At 51.1% G+C, this 20503-nt stretch overlaps 4 protein-coding genes across 4 annotated transcripts; 2 read left to right on the plus strand and 2 right to left on the minus strand.

Moving 5' to 3' along the window:
• Positions 1-736: 736 nt before the first annotated feature.
• Prp18 (pre-mRNA processing factor 18) lies at positions 737-2947 on the minus strand. The gene is made up of 7 exons (XM_029110784.1): positions 2771-2947; positions 2176-2268; positions 1981-2084; positions 1613-1856; positions 1325-1496; positions 1127-1239; positions 737-988 (listed from the first exon to the last, which is right to left on the minus strand). Exons 1-7 carry the CDS (start codon positions 2831-2833, stop codon positions 755-757), a joined length of 1023 nt encoding a protein of 340 aa, XP_028966617.1. The 5' UTR covers positions 2834-2947; the 3' UTR covers positions 737-754.
• Positions 2948-3578: 631 nt separating this feature from the next.
• Positions 3579-5277, plus strand: LOC100907842 (beta-1,4-N-acetylgalactosaminyltransferase bre-4). Its single transcript, XM_003740898.2, has 3 exons — positions 3579-4705; positions 4821-4933; positions 5100-5277. The coding sequence occupies exons 1-3, from the start codon at positions 4019-4021 to the stop codon at positions 5275-5277; spliced, it is 978 nt and encodes a 325-aa protein (XP_003740946.1). The 5' UTR covers positions 3579-4018.
• Positions 5278-6059: 782 nt separating this feature from the next.
• On the minus strand, positions 6060-7610 carry LOC100898310 (histidine protein methyltransferase 1 homolog; the record flags this gene model as incomplete). Its single annotated transcript, XM_029110771.1, has 5 exons — positions 6060-6552; positions 6776-6883; positions 7018-7119; positions 7261-7434; positions 7566-7610. Coding segments are annotated over 5 exons (579 nt in total), but the record flags the coding sequence as incomplete, so codon positions are not given.
• A 3918-nt stretch (positions 7611-11528) lies between these two features.
• On the plus strand, positions 11529-14394 carry LOC114828076 (uncharacterized). Its single transcript, XM_029110767.1, has 3 exons — positions 11529-11652; positions 13912-14140; positions 14295-14394. The coding sequence occupies exons 1-3, from the start codon at positions 11529-11531 to the stop codon at positions 14392-14394; spliced, it is 453 nt and encodes a 150-aa protein (XP_028966600.1).
• Positions 14395-20503: the final 6109 nt, after the last annotated feature.

Raw genomic sequence — 20503 nt, forward strand, 5'->3', positions numbered from 1 at the left:
GTTCGGGGATCACCCCCGCCTCGGATTGCAATAGTGCCTCCGACGGACCAGAGCGCGAGGTGCTAATTCTTATCCAGCCCGTAGATTGGGCGGTGCACAGGGCTCGTTAATGATAGCCGAGGCTTCCCCGAATGTATTAAGATCCGGATCCCCGGCCAGTCGGATGGGTAAGGTTCACTGGAGAAGAATGAATTCCACTGTATTTTGGCGAGGGACGGAGGAAAGGGGCTGCTCCATCGGACCTCCAACGAACGACGGCGACAGAGCGTACCACGAGAATCACACTGGAAACGCTCATTGTCTTCATCTCCCCAATCATATCTGCTCTGACTGACAGGCTGATGCTGCCTGAGGTGGATGAGCCTGGATCTACACCAGTGTTTCCCAAGTATGGGCAAGTGACCCACAAGTGGGTCACGGCGATTTCCCAAGTGGGTCACGGGACTTCCGGACTCTTTCATACTATCGATTCAAGACTCATCGCGAGATGCACCGGGAGCTGAATTCGGGCGGGGACTTCTCCGTCCGAGAATCCGTGGATAAGAGGATGCTTTTATGCTTCTTTCTCGTCCATACGATTAGTGTTGACATGAGTGTGGAGCATGAGTGTGTTTTGTCGTGGGCCATGGGGTCTTTGTCGAGTCCAGATGTGGGTCATTGGGGAAAACTCTTGGGAAACACTGATCTACACAATCATCTCGAGATTTTATTTACATTTTCAAACGCTTTCAAGATATTTACAGCATGCTTGAATCTATGCATTGTACTCTACACATCTGCTGGGATCGGTTGGGAACAGCTTTTGGCACTGCGTCATCAATCTTTTCAGCGCCTGGATGTACTTTCGCTGAGTTTCATCGTTCAAAACGTGGGCAATGTTCTGGGCGAAAATCTTCTCGCGACCGGTTCGAGCGTGAATACCGACCATGGTCACTCCGATCGGCCAAGGCGCATTCCCGATTGCCATTTGCAGGTAGGCGTCGCTTGCCTTCAGGAAGAAAATGCATACAATCAGCCGAAGCCATGAGATATCCTAGAGTATCTGAGAAGAGCGAGAGCAGGAATGGAACTGAAGGAGGAAAGGCGACAACGAGTTTAGAGGGAAGTCACGAAGTCATGAACTTACCGCGACGTAGTTTCTTTCGGTGAGATGAACAACGATTATTATCAGATGCTCCAGAATATCTTCCGGGCAGCTGTTTTTCGCTAGTAACTTGAACAGAGGCCGGAGGTAGGAGTCTGGAGGGAAAGTTGTATTTTCAGCTCGCCATGACTCCTGGGCGAATGCCGATGATTGTCCGATCTGATTCTCCCCGCTACTCACCGGTTTGAGAGTAGGTGGCTGATACCAGTCGACCTTTCATTGATGCTTTCTCTTCCAACGGCCTCTGATTCAGTTGATCACCCCAGAGGTATTGGATGTACTTCAAAACTTTCAGAATGTCGGAGCAATCATTGCTTTTATTCGAAGGTTGGCCGAGTCTCGATCCGATTTGCTGGAAGGTAAGACATGGAACTTGATTTCATCGATCGAGAGGAGGCTGCGAAGCGTCTCCACAGAACAGTAAGGAGTCCGACTCCTCGGCCTGAAGAATTAATGGTTTGCACTCACCAACATTTCTTCGTGCGTCATGCCCTCGTCCTTTATCGCCACATCGTGACGACTTTTCGAATCCTTCTGGTCCCCGTCTCGCAGTAGTTCTTGCAAGTAAACTTGGTCCACTTTTTCCATTGCTTCTTGGAAGTCGTTCCTGAAACCTCTTTCCAACTCCGGCTCCTGGACTTCGAGTTTCCTGAGTCTCCGGAATGCCTCGATTTCGCTTTCGCCGAACAGAAGAATAGGCTGGTTGCGGTCTCTGCGAGAAAAAGTCGCGGTTAGCGTATGTGCTTGCTCAATTGACATTCCTCGGTCGTTCGACTTCTCGCCATTGCTTCCGGTTCTATCAGATCTTCAAAAGGGAAACGTCTCTCGATCAGTACCTCAAGCGCTTCATGACTTCTTTCCTCGCGAGGACTTGCTCGTCGCCTCCGGCAGTTTTGGAGGAGGACGCTTTCGGTTCATTCTGATCTTTCTCGGCCGCCTCCTCCTGGAAAGATGCCCGTACGGGGTAAGCTCCGCTTAATGATCGACCTGGCCAAGTAAACCGGCGATGAGGATTCAGAAGCCGCACTCACCTCTTCGGAGGGTTTTTCTCTCAACTCCGACGTGTACTCATCTCTCTGTTTTTGGATCAACTCGCTCCGCTTAAAGAACTTCTTCTTTGGACCCTGGAAAAAACCATACAGGATATTTAATGCATCTATAGCACGGCGGTGCACAGTCATTCGGAACGTGATGAGTCTTTTGAATAAATGAATGATTAGTCTATTATTCGAAATGATTCCGATGAGACTTCGGTTCCTGCGGCGAGATTCTAGCTCATCGGCTGCCGCGAGAGAAGAGTGATTATCAAGCGGGCCGCAACATGAAAGACGCAATGACTGAGCAGAATCACAAGAGAGCACACTGGACGCGGAGGAAGGGGAACCTCAGATCAATGTCAAATCATCTAAGCTCAGATATACACAGTCGCGGAGCTTGAGAGGGAACCTCATTTCTGACAGTTGACTTTGAGACGATTGACAAGGGTGAGTTGGTCACCGGAGCGGATGGGAATGAATATCCGCTGATTCTCGACTCATCTTCATGGCACGAAGCGTGTAGTACCGGTTCCGGTCTCACCCCAGATGTTTCAATGCGCAAGAGAAATTCGGAGTTTGCTGTCCTCACCACTAGTTCAGTTTCCTCGAGAAGCTTTCTCCGTTTCTCGATTTCCTGTCTCAGTATGTCCATGGTTCTGTGTAGAGCTCAATCGAATCTCCGAGAAACGATTTATTGTGAGACGAAGAGAGACTCGGTCCGAGTTCGAAGTTTGGAGGCACAGGCAGCACAAGTTTGAAGAAAAAGCTGAATTCGAACACAATGATATTGATGATCTCTGTTTGAACCTGGTGGAGTTCGCGAGCGGATTTCGCATCTGCCTGTGATGTTCCGTGAGAACGAAAGGGCTTGCCAGGGCGATTGGTACATTCATCTATAGGAACGAGGAGTCGTGACGGCGTTCGACCTCTTACAATTAGTCGCACCCCCCTCCCTCGAGAGCGCTGACTGCCGATAATTTCGTATGTTTGAGCACCTAGGCACTAGGCACCAATCCGCCCCTTCTTCGATACATTGTCCGCCCCCTTGGAGGATCCCTAGATCCGCCCGTGTCTTTGAGGGGCGATGATCCTCCGTGATACATATCTACGGGAGATCTCTCCCTTATGACAGAACAAAGGAGACAGTTCGGCAATCCAAGCAATCTCGACGCTCGTTGATCGATGCCTTGCCAGTGCAATAGTCGAGCGACAGCGTGACTCGCAGAGGATTCGCATGGGGGAGGAAACATTCGATTGTCTCGTCTGAAGAAGCAGATGAGTGCCGAAACTTTCCAAGGGGTCGTTTCGTACTGCGGATCTGCTGCGACTCGACAACCGCCCTCACTACTTGAGCCCGTCTGCTTGGATCACCGTCATCATTGGACACCCATGGCATTCGATTTCCACCGACACTCCATTCGTTCGAGGGTCCCCGCGCGCGATATCTCTACGACTATCCCTCCTTGTCGGGAGTCTGAATCTCTTCGAGACTGTACCCTCAGCATATGTTCCTCCATTCAGTGAAACGGCCGTACTCCTGTCGAGTCCGATGACAAATTCGCTCGGTCCGGCACCGGAGGCGGGCTCGCCTTCCTCCTCGCGATACAGATGAGGAGCCCCCGTCAAATTTTTGTTCTTAGATTTCGAGCCTTGTACTGTTCGTATTTGATTCTCATGTTCCATGCTCACTGAATTCTTCGGAGACTGTGATAGAGGATCCAGGTGGCTCATTCCACGTGTGATTGGACCTCAGATTATTTTTCGTGTGCGATGTTTGTGATCGGATCTCCCAGTCAGCTGTCTGCGAAACTCTGAATGCGGAGCTAGTCGCACCGGTATGAGATCTTCGAAATGTCAATCGCTGAGGATGCTCTCCTGCGAGCAGTGGATGATGGCTCTGGCCGTCTCCCTCTTCCTCTTGGCTCTACGGTGTCCCACCGGCCGCTTCGTCGTATTTTCGAGTCCCGAAGAGGATCTGGTCTCATGCGCATCGTTGGTTGGTCGGTGCCCCTTGTCATCTGCGCTTCCCGGGTCCATGCTAATCAAACGGGTGCTCGACGAGAGCGTGCTAACCCAGCTCGAGCGCGAGCTACACGGGCATTACAATCAGAGCGGGTTCCCGTTGATTCGTGCTTCCGGATGCGAGTCCGCTTTCCGGACGGCGATCATCGTCCCCTTCCGGAACAGATCGGAACACCTCGATGTGTTTTTGCGCCACATGCATTCATTCCTGCCGCAGCAGAACATCGACTATTCGATATATGTCGTGGAGCAGAGCGAACGACATAAATTCAATCGAGGGAAATTGATGAATATCGGCTTCAAGGAAGCCCTGAGAGACATGGATTACTGCTGTTTCATATTCCACGACGTAGACCTCCTCCCGGAAAACCCGCGAAACTTGTACGCGTGTAGCAAACATCCTCGACATATGTGCGTCGCAATCGATACATTCCGCTACGTCGTGCCGTATGCCGATATTTTCGGTGGAGTCGTCGCCATGCAGAAGGACCACTTCGTGAAAGTACGCGATGCGCTTGATAGAGGTCTCCGAAAGGGGTATCTGCTCGCTGCGATCATCATACATGTGTAACTCATTGTATGCGAACACTTTCATGAGTATTTTCGATCTCCAATAGGTCAATGGCTTCTCGAATCGATTCTTCGGATGGGGTGCCGAGGATGACGACTTGGCCTTGCGGATTCAGTCCGCAAAACTCCATATCACTCGATGGTCAACGGATATTTCGAGGTACCCCAATTTTTTTCATTCCCTCCGTTCAAAGAAAATCATCAATCCAGAATGTCTGCCCAATGCCCGCAGGAACTTTCCAGCCTCGATCTTCAGCGAAACTCGTCGTGCGAAGTCGAAAGAGAGAAGAAGATCATGATCGATATCCGACGACGGCCTGTTTCAGGTACACGGCTCTGGTTCATGAGAAAGCAAATCCTAATCCTAAACGATTCGATTTGTTGGCTGACAGTTCCTCGAGATGGCAGAGCGACGGCCTCATCGATCTCAAATACAAGCTCCTATCTCATCAAAGAACGCCTTTGTACACAAAAATTACGGTTGATGTCTCTCCTGATGACTGAAACCAGAATAAAACATGGGACTTCAACAATCGCATCGAGTTATCAAATTCCCCGAGAAGGCGCGAAACGCGGGTACAGCACCCGGAAGTCAGAGGGTGGCGTAGAAAAGCTCTTAGGTGACCATCCATCTGGAATTCCCTTACTTCAAGACACAGATATTCGGGTGGAGGGGCCAGAGGATTTATTTTTTCTTCGCCGCGGTACTATAGGCTTCAAACCACAATACTTGGGACGTTTAGGAATGATATCATCTTCACCGTCGTGGCATCGGCGTGATCCATGACGTATCCCTGGGTGTATAAGAATCTGAGCTACCTGAATCCCAGACAGCAAATATCGTCTATACATAGGGGTCTCTCCATTATTTCGTTTGGTATACATCCATAAATCGATGTTTCACCTCAATGCACGTATGATAGTGTCTCTCCGTCTTAAGGTAGCCCACCGGTTAGACTCGCCGCCTCAGATGAAAATCAACCAAATGCTCATCGGCTCATTCACGAGTAGACCTGATGCTCCCCCTATCGATCCATTACCGCCCGAGCCAGTAGATCCGGGACCTTATTACACATGAGTAAATACGAGACATGATGTCGACGAATCAGGTCGTCCGCTCTCTCACCGTCCTGAATTCTTAATCAGCGAGGACCGAATCGGGCCCCATTTCCGAGGAGGGCATAACTTGATCATGAGATCAAACGCTCTCGTTATGTACACTAAATCGCGGATAGATCTTCAGCTTCATTGTAACGGTAACGCCAGGCCGGCGACTTCTGACACATGCCGTCTGAACCCGATGATCTTCATTCATTAACAATATTCATCCAGAGAAGGTCGGAAACTGGCTATCACGTACACACATGCTCACACTCACGAGTGAAATTATATTCAGGATAACGCGCAGACCCATCCTATTCGAGAGAGCCCGGAAATCACACGGATGACGACATTTTGCTCGAACCAGAGCCCAATTCAATAATGTAAGTACTTGTCGGAGAAGTAATCATCCCTGTACTAAACGCGTGTTCTATAAAGGGAAAAAGAGTACGCGTCACGCGAGGGTTCCACCCACACTTAAGCATTCGGGCGATGTCCACCTTCGTTAGCCATTCTCCTACTCCGCGATTACCGTTGCAAAGCGAACACCTCACGGGGAACATCAGCGTTTCCTTTCCACAATGTCTGCACGTTCCAGAGGCTCTGCTTGCAGAACTCTTGGAATTCGTGAACGGACCCGCCCACTCCGAAGTAGACAGCCTTGGCAGCAACAATCACCTGTGAGGCGAAGCGAATGAGTTACTCGCGTATCCGGAGCGGATCTCTTTGACGGGTCGTCCATATCGGAGCCTATCTGACACTCTTCTGTCGTTCAATCAGGAGCGGTGCTCCCTTAGCGGGGGGACTGGGGCGATTGCTCCTCTTGTCGACTGGGGGCGGGAGAACGAATTCTCAGGAGCGAATACATGAAACTGCAGGGGCGGGGGGAATTCCCACTCACCAGACCTCCAGGTTTGAGACAATGCGTGAAAAGGTCCAAAAGTGATTTGTAGTTTTCTTGGCGATAGATGGTCTCGCTCGTGACAATCATATCGTACTTCGTCGGAGCCTGTGAATTCCACAATAGAATTAATTTCCCAGTCTGGCTCCAGCTTGCTGTGAGGTAGAGAGCTGTGTCGGAAGTGTCCGCGCGAATAATTGTGAGCATTGTCATCGTGATGATAATCATAACTCGGTAATCACCTGGAAGAGCGCCCAATCACCGCAGAAAAATCGAATTTTGACATCTGTGTTCCGAAGGAGCTTGCAGTTTGGTGCGGTGAGGTGGCGTATGACGGGAGCGTTCTGCAAGGAAGCGATCTATGCTCTGAGGAACCACATCGTACCGAAATCAGTTGTATTCTCATTGTGAGTGGAAATGGAATCGGTGAACGGATACGCATGATCGCTCAGGGCGACTAGCTCCTCGAGCTAGACGGAACTTACGTAGTCGTGAAAGTGGACTTCTCTGGCTTTATGCTCGGCGCAATACAGGCCGACAAGTCCAGCTCCACAGCCGAGATCCAGAATACATTTGTCTTTGATCAACTCGAGACGGTTTGAAAGGACCTTTATCAAGTCGATCGTGCATTCCCAAACCTTGAAACCTCCTTCGTAGACCTGTAATTGAGACTCTCAAGGGTGAAGCGTAAGACGAAAATTCGCCCGCGCGGAGAGAAAAACGACCGAATGCCACGGCTGAGTTCGTCAGGGGAACGGATTCGCCGTCAGACTCATCTAGAGAACTTTACCTTCGGGATGAGGTCCGTGTGAGCTGCTTCAGTTTTGTGGTAGAGATCATCTTCTTTGAGTACGTCAGAAAAATGCCGAACACCGAGCAGCTCGGTAATTTCAGGCGTTTCTTTGGGCAGTTCTGAGATCATTCCGATCTCGTGGAAAGGCTCCAACTCGGTTTCGCTGTCGTCATCTATGGTTCCGGGTGGTTCGAGCTCGACGTTTTCGGTCTCGTTCTCCATTTCGAATTCAAACCGGAACATCCTGCGGGAGAACTCGTTTTAAACATTGAAAATAGCGAAATTCGTCCCAGTCTGTCGAGAAGAAGGGAAGCGTAATTTATCATAGCTTATGCTTGAACAGCTATCGCTAGCGCCTAGTTCGACTTCATCAGCTCCTCTATATTCCTTTCAGGAACTTCTAAGGTCATTCTTGCATCTGACATCCACGCGGTTTTCCTCTCATAAGTGCTGGAAATCCCATATATTCCGAGCCCGCTTCCCGGTGTCTAGGTGTCTGGTTTCACACGCCTCTCCGAACCCAAGAGCAACAAGTGTCATAAATGGCAGTCGATAACGTGGAGGTGCGTAAACAGCCCATTTCCAACAGACACCGCTCATCATGACATCGCTTCGCTTCGTTGTGAGGCCACTGGGTCAAATACGGTCATGCCGCGCTCCAGAGGATCTAGGACTGTCCTCAGCTGATGCTGTCTCTAGGCCCGTTGCGGTCACCTGGAGCATCGTACACTGACCCGCCGCGTCTGAGCGGGAATTAACCGACCTCAATCGAGTAAAGGTGTTTTCTGATATGGAGCTACGACGATTCATGATCACGTATCTGAGTGAGTCCGCTCTATCGTGGAGTCGATTTTCTTCATGGATCGACCTTTCAAGATCATAGGGCTAAGACCGCGGGTGCTTTTGTGCGGGTTTTCGACGCTCCCTGTGCGGGTTCCGAAGATTAGGAATCATGTGAAATCTATGGGTTGGAATTCCACCTGCATGGAACCAATCTATGCAATCCGCCGGGAGCGAATAAGCTCCACGGAGAGCAATTGATTGACCTATTGTTTGCTCTTTCGCGTACTTCCGAACAGGAAGAAGTCCACCGATCGCTGCCACTCGCTTCAAGCTCCCGAGGAGCAATATTGCTCGATCGGCTAGGGGACTGCTCCTCAACCCCGAACCGGATGGGGAACGTCAATCGGGCACCCTGTGAGGGTGCTGCTTTTCCAATACGATGCTTCATTATACATATGATCATCATACCTACAATGCGAATTCCTTCGCGGAACCTTAATGGGAATAGTGTTTCGTCGGAAGATGGACTCTTCCGAAGTCTCGGATAGCGTCGATCCGATTGACGATTCATTCGAGGAAGCGTGCGTCTCACCGAGGTGGACTAGGAGTGTACTAAAAACGAATTAGGGAGCTGTCGCTCTGCGCCCAGAGTCTCGTCTGTGCAACCTTAATCATGAGGCAAAGCGGAAGCTTTCGCCTGATGACCCCTCCTACGCCAGAATCATCGGCATCCGTCAAACCTCATCCTATGCAAATATGCGACAAATCGACCGTGCATCGGCATTGTGACAAGTTCGACGAGCTACACTCGTTCTCAACACACCAGGAAGGTTGAGGTAATCATTGACCTAGATCTTTCAGTTCTCTGTTTCCGTCAAGAAATCGAGCGGCGACCTAAAAAACGACAAGTTGCGGAATTCCTCCCTAAGGTTCCGTTTCGTGAGATCTGATTCCACGGAGAGAGTGACACGATTCGCGTACATTTCCAACCGCTGCAAATCCACTCGACCGTGAATCCCGGCGAGTTGAATATGTCCGCCCACTCTGGTCATCCTCTGTCGCCTGAGGAAACTTTTCCGATGCCACAAACAACATGCATCTATGTCTCGTGTAGAATCAGAGGTCGTTCCCCCCTCCCACACGCGACGGCTCAGGACCCTCAGCCCCAGCAGCAACGCGGAGGAATCGAATAGGGGGTCTCAGAATCATCACCGCTTAATTTTATTTGGCTACCCCCTCCTCCCTCTCGACGGAGCGGGTGCCGTCGTGAGCCTTATTAGAGATGTTCCTCGATGGATGATTTTTGAGATTTGGACAAAATCTTCGAATTCCGACGAACTGAGTTCCAGTCATCTTTCTAATAGATAGAGCTGTTTGTCGAGGTTGAGCGACTTTAGGTTGACGTAATTGTTCTCGACTCGAACTTATCAGAGCCATGACGTGATCGATATTGATCATCGGCAGTGTCCTGTCGTCCTGCGCACAGAAAGCACGGCACGATCTGCGTTACCCTCTACAGAGTATCACCATGGAAATGCAAGCATATGATCCGACGAGTACGCGCGCTCTGAGCCTGAAAGCCCGGCAGTCAGTTGCGATTTGGCTGCGGCTCGCAGTGGACACCCTACTCGAGTGAAACCATGCGACAAGATACGTGCGCGGTTCTAGGAACAATCCGCCGGCGTCTGATGTAGTAAGTTGTTTTCGAATGCATTTGCCAGTCTCTCGGGGGCTTCTGGAGCCATCGTTATTGGTACTCGCAAGGAGCGCTGTGGACTTATCTCCTTGCTCAATCACGCCGCAATCAGCGTGCTTGCCGGAAAATATGGGCAACGGGTGATGACAACGCTTGGTATGAGATGTTTCGCTGCATCGTCATACAAACTGATGACACTGAAATCTCCGTACGCAAGAAGTTCGTGGGAGGAATTAGGTTATAGAGTCCAGAGTCCCAACTCTGGGATTCTTTCCGAGATATCGATGGAATCCTCGTAAACTGCTTTATCGCCCACGGAGGCTCGGGAAGAACACTCAATAAGTTTGTCTGGAGTTTAGATCGATCATCGCTCAGATGCGGAAATGGAATGCGGACTGGAAGCGTGAATCCATCATCGTTGGGCGATGTGATTTTCTGCAGACGCCAGTCTAGGCTCCGCTGACAGGGGATCGCCAGACCCCTCAAGAGCGAATCTATGGAGCGCTTGTCTGATATCTTATAAAGACCCTCCTCGAAGTTTAATCCTCCGAATTCGCTTCAGCCGCTCCGAGAGAAGATGCCAGGAAACGGAGCTTGACAAGCTACCGTGAATATAAGTTCTCTCAACAGTTGAACTTTGATCGATTCCAGACCAACGGCGATCCAGAATTATTGAAAGAGCTCCTTTTTACCCGTGTGACCACTGAATACTGTAAGGATCTCTCGGAGGCTCTTGGTGTCTCTGCGGTGGTTTCCGCCTCTGTGGCAAACCTCCGCGGAACTCCGCAAGACCACGGCTCATCAGAAAACTCTTTCTGAAGCCTTGAGCTCGTTCTGTGAAGTACTATCCAGCCCGAAAGGAGTCCTCGCCTTGTTGCAACCGCATTGATGTGGGAAGGACCTCATGTACATTCTCGTCCGATCCTGGGCTAGGTCTTTCTGGAGAAATGAACAAATCCGAATAGCGCTGCAGAGACATGCATTAAAAAAGTAAGGAAATGGCCCATGAGATCTGCCGCAAGCTTTGCATGTGAGCGATGAAACTCACCGAGGAGTGAGAAACTTCCCCGTAGAATCCGATTACTCAAGGAATCAACAAGTACGACTTGGAATGACACTCTGTGGGCATTGAGAAATTCTCTGCGCCCTTTATAATCGTAACAAAAGGGCCTGACCAATCGACAGTTCGGAAAGGACCTCGAGGATGTCCCCGAACCCAGCTTAGGTAGCTGGACAGCAAAAGCTTGCCACATGATATCTCTTCTGCATCTGGCGAAACCATCGTTGCTCTTGATTGATACCAACTGAAAACTGACACGCTCCCATTTCAGGATTGCTGCGCAATCGTCGGGGTGGCACCGGCGGGCCCGCTGGGAGGAGGTCATGGTGCAGGACAGGCCACGGGGGACACTGGGGGCAATGGCGTGGGTCTCGCTCCCCATTCTCAGCTGTCCGCTCTACACTTCTGGTCTGCGTTAGCCATGGCCTCGTTCTCTCTAGTCATATTAACATCCACAATCGTAATTTGCTGCAGACGTCAAAGCAGACTCCTCGTCCTCAAAATGGGCAAACAGATTCCTCGAGCTCCTCCACTCAAGACCGCAGGTGAGTCTTAGCGGAGCTTCCCCACCCACGTCCGCTGGGAGACTCATCCTCGCCTTCCTTCTGTCTTTCCGGGAATCGAGCCCGAACTTCTCCCCGTACCCGTTCGGTGACCGGAAGCTCAAGCTGATCAGGATCGTATCATAGTCTGGTATTCCCGTTTCATTCTGTCTGTTGCATAGTGAACCGAGAATATTCAGGAAGCATCCGTCCCGACTCCTGATCCGATTCCAGCATGCCTTCCCAGCTCCGAGAATCTCTCTGATCCAACGTCATTAAGATGTTTCTTAGACACCACAGTTCGAGAGATCTAGTAGATGAGTGGCATGGTTCTGGTCCCGCCGAGCTCTTTTGCCAAGGAGCCGCGACCATATCTCGATACTTTGAGGAAAAATATTCTTCCTTGGGGGAGCACTTTCGTAGCAGGACTGCCGCAGCGCCTTCTGGGGAGCAATACAATTTCCTCCGTAGGGGGGTGGGTGTAATCACGGCAAATCTGTTTTGACCGCTCATGTATCAGCCGAAGGATTTTTCGACCTGTCGAGATCCTCGGCGAATGCATTACCAATGATATGATGGTTTTGACAAGCCCGCCTGATCCGAGTTGTCGCGGCGAATGCAGCGACCCGGCCGATGAGCCTTGTCGGAGTTATATCTGGCTGAGTTTGCGGTGAATTTGGACTTCGGATCGACGCGTACAGTTCCGGAGCCTTGCGTGCTTCGCTGTCCGAGTCGATAACTCGGGGGAGAAGGACGAACTCGAAGCGTGCAAGCAGAGCTCAAGAATCCACGGGCTTTTGCAAAGTCTTGCATGTGAGCCCCATCGTGAGCCGCCACACCATGGGAAATTCGATGTTGCTGTGCCTCAGTATTCACGGAATTTTCGAAGATCTAGCTGAGACGGACGATTCTCCGGATATCCGCTGATATTCTTGATGAATCAAAAAGTCGTGAGAGCGACAGATGGAGCGTTTGTCTTCCCAAAGCCGCACTGAGGGACAGAGGGTTGAGATCGATTACATCTGCGCGGTTTTCTGTGTTTGAGATAACGGGACAATATGAAGTACAAAGCTACGCGATCAAAGCCGAGAAGGGACTCCGTCGGGTCATCGAGGAAGTAGCGAAGCATTTCTAATCAGCAGCGGCTTTCCCCCGGCTTAATGCCCGGGCCGCCCAGTCCTGTCATCGGTGGGCGTATCGTCGGAAAGAGGAGCGCAGGTGTAGGTACTCGGTATCAGAGGAACACACTCTGAGATTCCTTCGCTCATCTAGTGTCGGACTTCGGATCGACTGTAGGCGCGATTGCGGAGCTATGAATAGCTTCAAGACAGGGAAATCGGTCAAGGATTTTACCACGGAAAAATCGTTGGCTCGGAGAAATCGACTCGCCCCAAATCCGAGACCGATTGTTACAACGTTATCAGCACGGGCTCAGGCCGGGAACAGCCCACTGACATTTTCGAGCGGATTGAGACTTCTCTCACTCTCGATACGGACCTACGCGCTCCGAGTAGGTGTGCAGCGCACCCCGTGAAGGCCACTGCTCCTACCCGACCAAAACTAACGTCTAGAGCAAACTACTTCCCCGCAGATAGTTTCGGTTGCTTTCCCATTGTACATGGAATTAGTCAGTCCGAGACAGGATTAAATTATTGGGAATTGATGTTTTCAATGGAGACAAAGCTTATGCTCTAAACGGCGGAAATCAGCGTACCGAGGTCTAGCCTTTCCGTGATGACGGCCTCATGATTGAGAATCTCGCTCAATCTCGACAATCAACTTTTTGCTTTGGTCTAAGAAAAGCAACCGCTCGCCTCAAAATTCAGGGGGCTACCAGAGCTCAGAAACTAAATGATTCGAAAACCCTAGGACGTGGCTGACTTTGGATCTCAAACCGCTAAAGTCGCAGCGAAGTTCCGTTAGCTGACCTTCCCGTGACTAACTCGCTGTTCGGTGAAGTTTGCGTGTCTCCGAAAACGAGTTCGAGGCGCCCTTTCCATGAATTCATCTGCCTCCACAGCGACACGAATCGCGCGGTTGAACGATTTATTGGTGACTGTCTCACATTCATTGGCGTTGTGCCCGGACTCCGAGGACGGGCGTCGGAAAATTCACGTCCTCGAGAGTTCGTCAGACACGTCATTATAAGTATTGAAAGAATGAGATATCAGGGTCGCATGGAGGCTACCGTCGATCGTTCCCCTCGAACGCGCAAGACCGTACGAAAGAAAAACTCACAGAGAAACTCGATTATGATTTCAGTACAAGACGCGACTGGAATCATCCAGCCTGACGTGATGTTCTTCGCTGGAGGGATACACGAAAGCAATGCAGCGAAACCGGGTGCAATGGCGGCGTTAATCCCAGCGACCCTGGTGGGTGCTGCGGTACAAGGATTGACTTTCTCACCAGAAGCTCCGATATTGACGCCTCTGAAACCTCTTTCACCGGCCTATCAGGCATCCCAGCCAATTCAATTGAAAACATCCAGGTATGTATTGAAATCCGGGACAATGCAAGTTTCCCGAGCATGAACTCGTTCATCTTTCCCCTCGGGAGAGACGCGACCTAGATGGAGGCCTCTAATTTGTCCTGGAAACGACGACGGGAAGGAGGACAACAAAATAACCTCCCCTCTCTCTCAGGTACTTGGGCACCCTAAGCGAGGAGCTGGCTCTACCTCCGGGTTATCTTCAACAAAGATTGAAAATTCAAAGCCAAATGACACCCGTCCACTCGTCGTAATTTTCTCATTGGGTTTCGAAGCTGAGTCGGATGGTCCCAGATTCGAGAATCGGACTACTCCGAATACAGACGGAGACCGATCGCTGGACGGATTGAACGCCAACTTCCCCATGTCTCGAGAATCGGGTGAAGCAGAGCTGAGATCGTAGGTCTACTTCACATGATCAGAGTTCGGCGCTTGCGGACGCGACCAGGGGCTCTAGGCTCACGTGAATTGGCGAACACGGAAGGACCTCGGAGAGAACGTCTTGAGCAATTCATTGATGTTTCGTATGTTGATGACTGGAGAATCATCAGAGGAAAATGGTCGTCACAGTCACAGAATACTACGACGTCTTATGGGGCTCAATGCGCTGCGAGCAAGACGCGCACAAATTGGCAGAACAGCATGTACATCGTCTTGTTGCGTGGTACCTGGGGTGAGTGGGGGCTTCCCGCGGGAAATACGCTGGATCGATGAATTTTGAGAAGGCTCCATCTATTCCAATTGTGGTAACTTGCAAACCAGGGTCTCCAATCTACTTGTTAGTAACATTTAGACTCAAATATAGGTCTTTGATTGGAAAATACTAAGGTTGGACCGCGAATGCGGAGTTCGGGACGTGTTATCGATCAATAAATTTCATGGATGAAACCCTCCCGAGCATCTTCCCCCTCTATGAATGCTCCTGGCCCCACTTGTTCATGGAATAGACCCGTCGATTCTGGTGTGGGTGTCAGCTCCGCTCATCTTCAGAGTGGAACGAGTTCTCCTGATTCCACGCCTTCAGACTCAGATCTGTTCATATACATGCCCTCGGGCAAGGTTGTGATTCAGAACAGAATGAGTTCCCATAGTCTCATCGATATGAGGTTCGTGGTTCGAAAGTTCCCAAAATAGTCTCTAAGCTGTTAGTCTGACCGTGAGTACCGACGGGGAGAGTCCTCTCGCAATCAGTGCCCGACATCATTTGCCAAATGAGTTCACAATCACGGATAGAATGAAGCTCCCGACGAAGGGAAGCGGAGTGCATGCTCGAGCAGACGAAACCGTGTGTTTCGTCGTAGTTTCTTCCCGTCCCCACTCGGAACTGAGTAAATGATCCTCTATCTTGGCCGCGGCATCCGTGCTGAACAACAGGCATTTCATGAAGGACCCATCAGCTCAAACACTAGATAACGACTTTATTGTTCCCTTCCATGTCAAGCTCAGAATGTGTCAGATCGAGACGGCTCCTACTTTCCATCTCGTTTCCAGCGCGCATTATCTGTATAACTTCGCAGCATGGATTGGGGGGAGGAGCTGAATTGGCGAGGAGCTCAAAAGGCGATCAATAACCTTTCCGCCCTCTGAAGCGAGTTCTGTTATCCAGCATCGATCTTTTGCACTCGAAAAATGTCGACCAAAAGCTCAAACATTCTTCTGGTACATCGCGACTTCTGAGGCAACCCTTCATTGTGCCACCATTTCTTACGCATTCGCTGTCCTGCAAGCCAAACTCTGGTTAGAAGAATTGGGAGGTCCCTCCTTCTAGAGATCCCCAACGAGTCTGAAGCGAAACCTTGCTAGTTTTTCCCGGGTGAGGAACCGAACGCTTCCGATGGGAATCCGAATTCGGCCAATTCACGCCGACCGCCCTCTCCCCGAGCCGTTTCGATCAGAGATCGGAAAAATCAGTTTTTGAGTTTGCGATTGGGTCCCTAACCTTTAAACAATTTCGTAGATTGTTTCGTAGACCATCACAGCCATCGGACTTTTTCAGGGTCTCATCTTCTCCGTAGCTCGACATTGTGGAGCGGCTCGACGAAACCCCTACAAAGCTCTGCGAAGTGTCGAATGGTGTTCATCCACCGATGATCTCCCTGTCGTCGCGCGTTTCCCCTTCTCGTGGTGAGGCTCTGAAGGGTGTTCCGAAACTTGAGTTGTTGCCCTCCGGATTCTCTCCATCCGCGATTTCACGAGTTCTAATCAACGTGGATGAGTTTTGGAATATATAACGCGTTCGCTGCAGTGCCCGTTGGGGACGAGATTTCGAATGATCGGGACGCGCGCACACTCCTCCACGGAGCATTCCATTACGGCTCACACGGCCGCCATGAATAGCTACCGAAAACATCCGAGGCACACTGCAACCTCGAGGCGGACTCTCCCTCCCCCGGAGAAGCTTCCATCGAAATCTAAGCGGTCTCCTCGACCGGCGGATTCTCCTCCTTAGAGGACAGGGCCTCTCCGACAAGAGTTCCCCGTGAAACTGAAACCTCTGCTCTACACTAACCTCTGTGTCCGTCACAACGTCAAGCCCGGATCCCTCTGATGTGGGTTCCGCAGATGATTCTCCCGGTGATGTCTCGCTCTCTCTAGTGAACCTTGGTGGATTATCCCAAAACGAAGAATGAGAGCACTACGGGATATCCTGAAATGGAGATGGGAAATTCCCTGAGCACATGCGCCCGTCCTCCCAAGCTATCGCGGATGGCACGGGCTCCTCAGATGCTCGCTTCCGACCTCGATGAGCGAACGCGAGCGTTCAGCAAGGAACCGAGCCCGTGAGCTCAAATGAGTTTGGTAAGCCGTGTGAGTGACTCTCGAGAAGCAAGAACACGAACCTGGCGGAAAACTGTCTGTGGGTCGTAGGCTAACCAGAGGACGAGCAGGAGTCTACGTTCGAGGGAGACTGTTTTGAAGCGCACCCTAAAGCTCGGAACGATCGAGCTCCGTCGGATAAATCTATATTCTGCTCCTGACGGCACCTGGTCGTAGTGGGATCCTTGGAAGCCGGGGCAAGCTGGAGGCCGAAGGGAGGCTCAACCAATAGAAAATTGGATTCGAGGGATCACACATATTTTCGTCGGAGCCAAGCAATAGTCCATTCCCTTACGTCTGGGCCGCCTATGTGACTCTGGAGCAACCGGGCAAATAGAGTTTGCAGCGAGGTGCTCTATGTCCCGAGGCAGTTCTGACGTCCTGATTGAAAGGGGGCATATAGGGCCACCCCCGGACCCTACCCCCCTCCAGTAGATGAGCCGGGAACTCATGAACAGAGGAATCTCCAGAACTCATCACTACGCTGGATGGATTGACACAAGATATATCGATCATAAACCTCCAATCGATTTCCAGTGTACCGCCTTCCGATCAGTCCTCCGTCAAGCTCTCGGCGAGAAGGAAAATTCAATGATTTGAAATACAAACTCTCCTTTGCCAAAATTCTTGACATATTCGAGGAAAATCGATGCTCCGACGTAAACCAGAGGTGGAGCACTCGACACTCGACTGAGAATTCATTGAGGGCACGCAATCAGTCGGACCCTCCGGGGATGTCCGGAGACCATTGAGGTGTTTGCTGCATCGAGTATCGAGGTGTTTCTCCAAGAAACTTCCGTGGAATCATCGAGGCCGTCTTCACGCCCAGGAATCGGTGGATGGCTCTCCGCTCTGAACTTGGCGTAAGGTTCTCCTGAGGGGGGCTGGAACCGTACATGACGGTCCGCAGCATCTTCCTTGATCGGTTTAGTCCGGTCCGGCCCCGAGGAACTCTCGGGGCTCCCCCCTTCGACTTCACGGGATCCCGTCGATGAAATCAACAAATTCGGCTGTCATTCCGATCGACCGAGCACGGGCTTGACTCTACTGTGAAGACGAACTAAGGATTATCAGGCAGTGGAAGATTCCGATAAGGACATGCCTAGCTGAAGTAATGGACAAGTCAACGGGTCCCTGGAAAAATGGCAGACAAAGAGTCTGCCGTTCTTACGAGGGTTCCAAGTTCTCAGGGGAAGGGGGATGCTTGCGGCCGTTCACTTGTTTCGACTTTGCCACCTATGGTCTTGGCCGCATTTTCCCGGGGTGCATACTCTGGTAAACAGCCCGATTCCGCGCTTCCTGACCACCCACAAATCATAAAGCGGCTCCGGGCTTGAATCGTGGACAAACGCAGGTAGCCCCACGGGAGAGCGTTCTCTCTTCCGCTAAGGAAAGCTTGACATTCCACCGGCGGAAAAGCCTCGCCAGAGAGCCGCGATGGACAGATCCCACGCTTTCTATTCCCAGCTCAGGACTTATGATATTATCCAAATATATCCGGAAGTAAATCCCGGTGGGTGACCAAACCCAGGAAGGGACTCTTCACTGACCGAATTTCGCCGCAATCATTCTCGCGCTTAAAGGATTCTCGGAAGTGACGGGATCCGCTGCTCCGGGATGGAGTCTATCCTTTCGAATTCGCGTCATTAGTCGATCATCTTCCATCATAGCCCCGGCTCCAAACTCAATGAAGGTCTTTATAGGCAGATGATTCTCTTACGATTGCAATCGACTTAGTCCCAGTGGAGGGGCGATCTCTGCAAAAGGAAATTCTACCACAATGAGCACCAAGTCCCGCAACCCTCCGTCATGGCCTCGAGAGTTCGAGAGCTCCGATAGAAAATCGGTGGAACATGCGCTAGAGCGGTTTGAGCGATCGGCGATGGAAGGTCTGGCTCCTAAATCTCGGAAGCACGGAGCTCCGTCGGATAATGTTTTACCGCGTGCTCCTCCCCGAACTCTGACTATGACATTGGGCTAGTTCGAATTTCGAAGCCCCGTGAACAGATACTTCATTGTGCTCAATCCGACTCCAGAGTGGCGTCCTTTTGAACAAGGAGGGTTCTCCCAGCCGACCTGGCTAACTCAACTCGATATTAGAGAGTTCCTGCCGAATTCCTTCCAGCATGTTGCGGGCCATCCTACTCAAGAGGTGAGTCGGTGCGCGAATCTCCCTAACCGATAGATTGGGCTAAGCCTCACTACGTAAAGTTCGAGGGGTGAATATTCCTCCTAGATAGAGATTGCGGCTCCCGGTCGGTCAATAAACAAATCTTCTAGTTCCGCTGTGTTGTTCAGTGTACGCTGATGTTTGCAATGAGCACCGGCACCGGCATCACGGCGTCGCATCAGCTGATATCATGGAGGATTAGTGTGACATAATCAATGACAAAATAGTCGTCGATGGCTGAGGCAGGAGATTTCGAGACCTCCCCTAGTGTGCTTTGATTTTTTTGGAGAGCAAGAGTCGAGGGCTCGCTCGCCTGACGATACCTCAAGGTTTGCTTCGGCGATCCTCAGCGAGACTGCGCGAGAACCTTGCAACCGGGTTCGCTTCCTCTCGGTGAGACTGATCGAAAAAGTGTCCGTTTCCCGAGCTCCAGATTATCATAGAGTGTCAGTTCAGCGTGCGGAACAATACCTTCGTGTGAGTTTCCGTATTTTACGCTCAATGTGAATGACGCGCATTCTCGATCTGAATCTGACGGATCCCAATCCTGTTCCCTTCCCATGGAAATCTTCCTTCTCATTCGGTTGGGATGGATTGGAGAGGGACGAGCTCCGACCTCGCGGAATGGGAGTCACAGCTCGCCTACTTAATCGTCATTGGAACCGTCTCCGAGAGAAAGGAGGAGAACGATAGCGGAAGAAACTTACGACACATTCGGTTATCAGCTCTAAACGCGCCTGTCCTGCGTGACCTAATGCTACATGGTCATCGAGAATTCTAGGGATTTTAAAAATCGGCAGGCGCAGTCATGATATCGATCGACAGCCCGGAAATAACGCTCAAGAAAAAATCAGCGGATCTCCCGACGACCTTGTACAGGGTCCTCCCGGATCGCGGATTGCAGAGCGCCAATCACTGAATCTCCTTCCCGATGCCGAGTGCAAGTTTCGATTCAAAACAGTGAGAGAGGAGTCTGTTCAAATCGCTCCTGGAATCCTGGTTCCGTCATGCGGGAGATCATGGAAACGTCCCAAGTACTGACAGAAGAACGCTAAAGGCGCAGGGTCCGAGAGGGGGAATTTTTCCCGCAAGCCGGAGGGCGGGAAAATGCGGGGGAACCAAATGCGGGGTAGACCCGATCCGGGAGGAGTCCCCGCATTTTTTTCTCCCGGGAATCGCATGATTTCGCGGAAGCTCGTCTTCCCCGATCGCGGTTTATCTCGGAATCTCGGCTTGATCGTTTCCATGGTTTCAATTATCGGTAGGCGAGCTCCGACGCTCTCCCTGCTGGATGCTGGAAATCTCCGAGAAGTAATCACTCAATTCGTGGTAATACCAGAAGCAACCGAGGAGAGCGCCCTCTAGGTCGTGGGTGT

Source organism: Galendromus occidentalis, unplaced genomic scaffold, assembly GCF_000255335.2.
Source record: "Galendromus occidentalis unplaced genomic scaffold, Mocc_1.1 scf7180000077089, whole genome shotgun sequence".
Lineage (NCBI taxonomy): Eukaryota > Metazoa > Arthropoda > Arachnida > Mesostigmata > Phytoseiidae > Galendromus > Galendromus occidentalis.

What these genes read in the sequence shown, in the direction of transcription:
- LOC100907842 (XM_003740898.2), top strand. Translation starts at nt 4,019, where the DNA reads ATGAGATCTTCGAAATGTCAATCGCTGAGGATGCTCTCCTGCGAGCAG. An exon ending in AGAAGGACCACTTCGTGAAA is followed by an intron (nt 4,706 to 4,820) that starts GTACGCGATGCG and finishes GATCTCCAATAG; the next exon opens with GTCAATGGCTTCTCGAATCG. An exon ending in TGGTCAACGGATATTTCGAG is followed by an intron (nt 4,934 to 5,099) that starts GTACCCCAATTT and finishes GGCCTGTTTCAG; the next exon opens with GTACACGGCTCTGGTTCATG.
- Prp18 (XM_029110784.1), bottom strand. Translation starts at nt 2,833, where the DNA reads ATGGACATACTGAGACAGGAAATCGAGAAACGGAGAAAGCTTCTCGAG. An exon ending in TCGAGGAAACTGAACTAGTG is followed by an intron (nt 2,269 to 2,770) that starts GTGAGGACAGCA and finishes GGTTTTTTCCAG; the next exon opens with GGTCCAAAGAAGAAGTTCTT. An exon ending in CCGAAAGAAACTACGTCGCG is followed by an intron (nt 989 to 1,126) that starts GTAAGTTCATGA and finishes TTCTTCCTGAAG; the next exon opens with GCAAGCGACGCCTACCTGCA.
- LOC114828076 (XM_029110767.1), top strand. Translation starts at nt 11,529, where the DNA reads ATGGCCTCGTTCTCTCTAGTCATATTAACATCCACAATCGTAATTTGC. An exon ending in TCCTCCACTCAAGACCGCAG is followed by an intron (nt 11,653 to 13,911) that starts GTGAGTCTTAGC and finishes TTATGATTTCAG; the next exon opens with TACAAGACGCGACTGGAATC. An exon ending in ATTCAATTGAAAACATCCAG is followed by an intron (nt 14,141 to 14,294) that starts GTATGTATTGAA and finishes CCTCTCTCTCAG; the next exon opens with GTACTTGGGCACCCTAAGCG.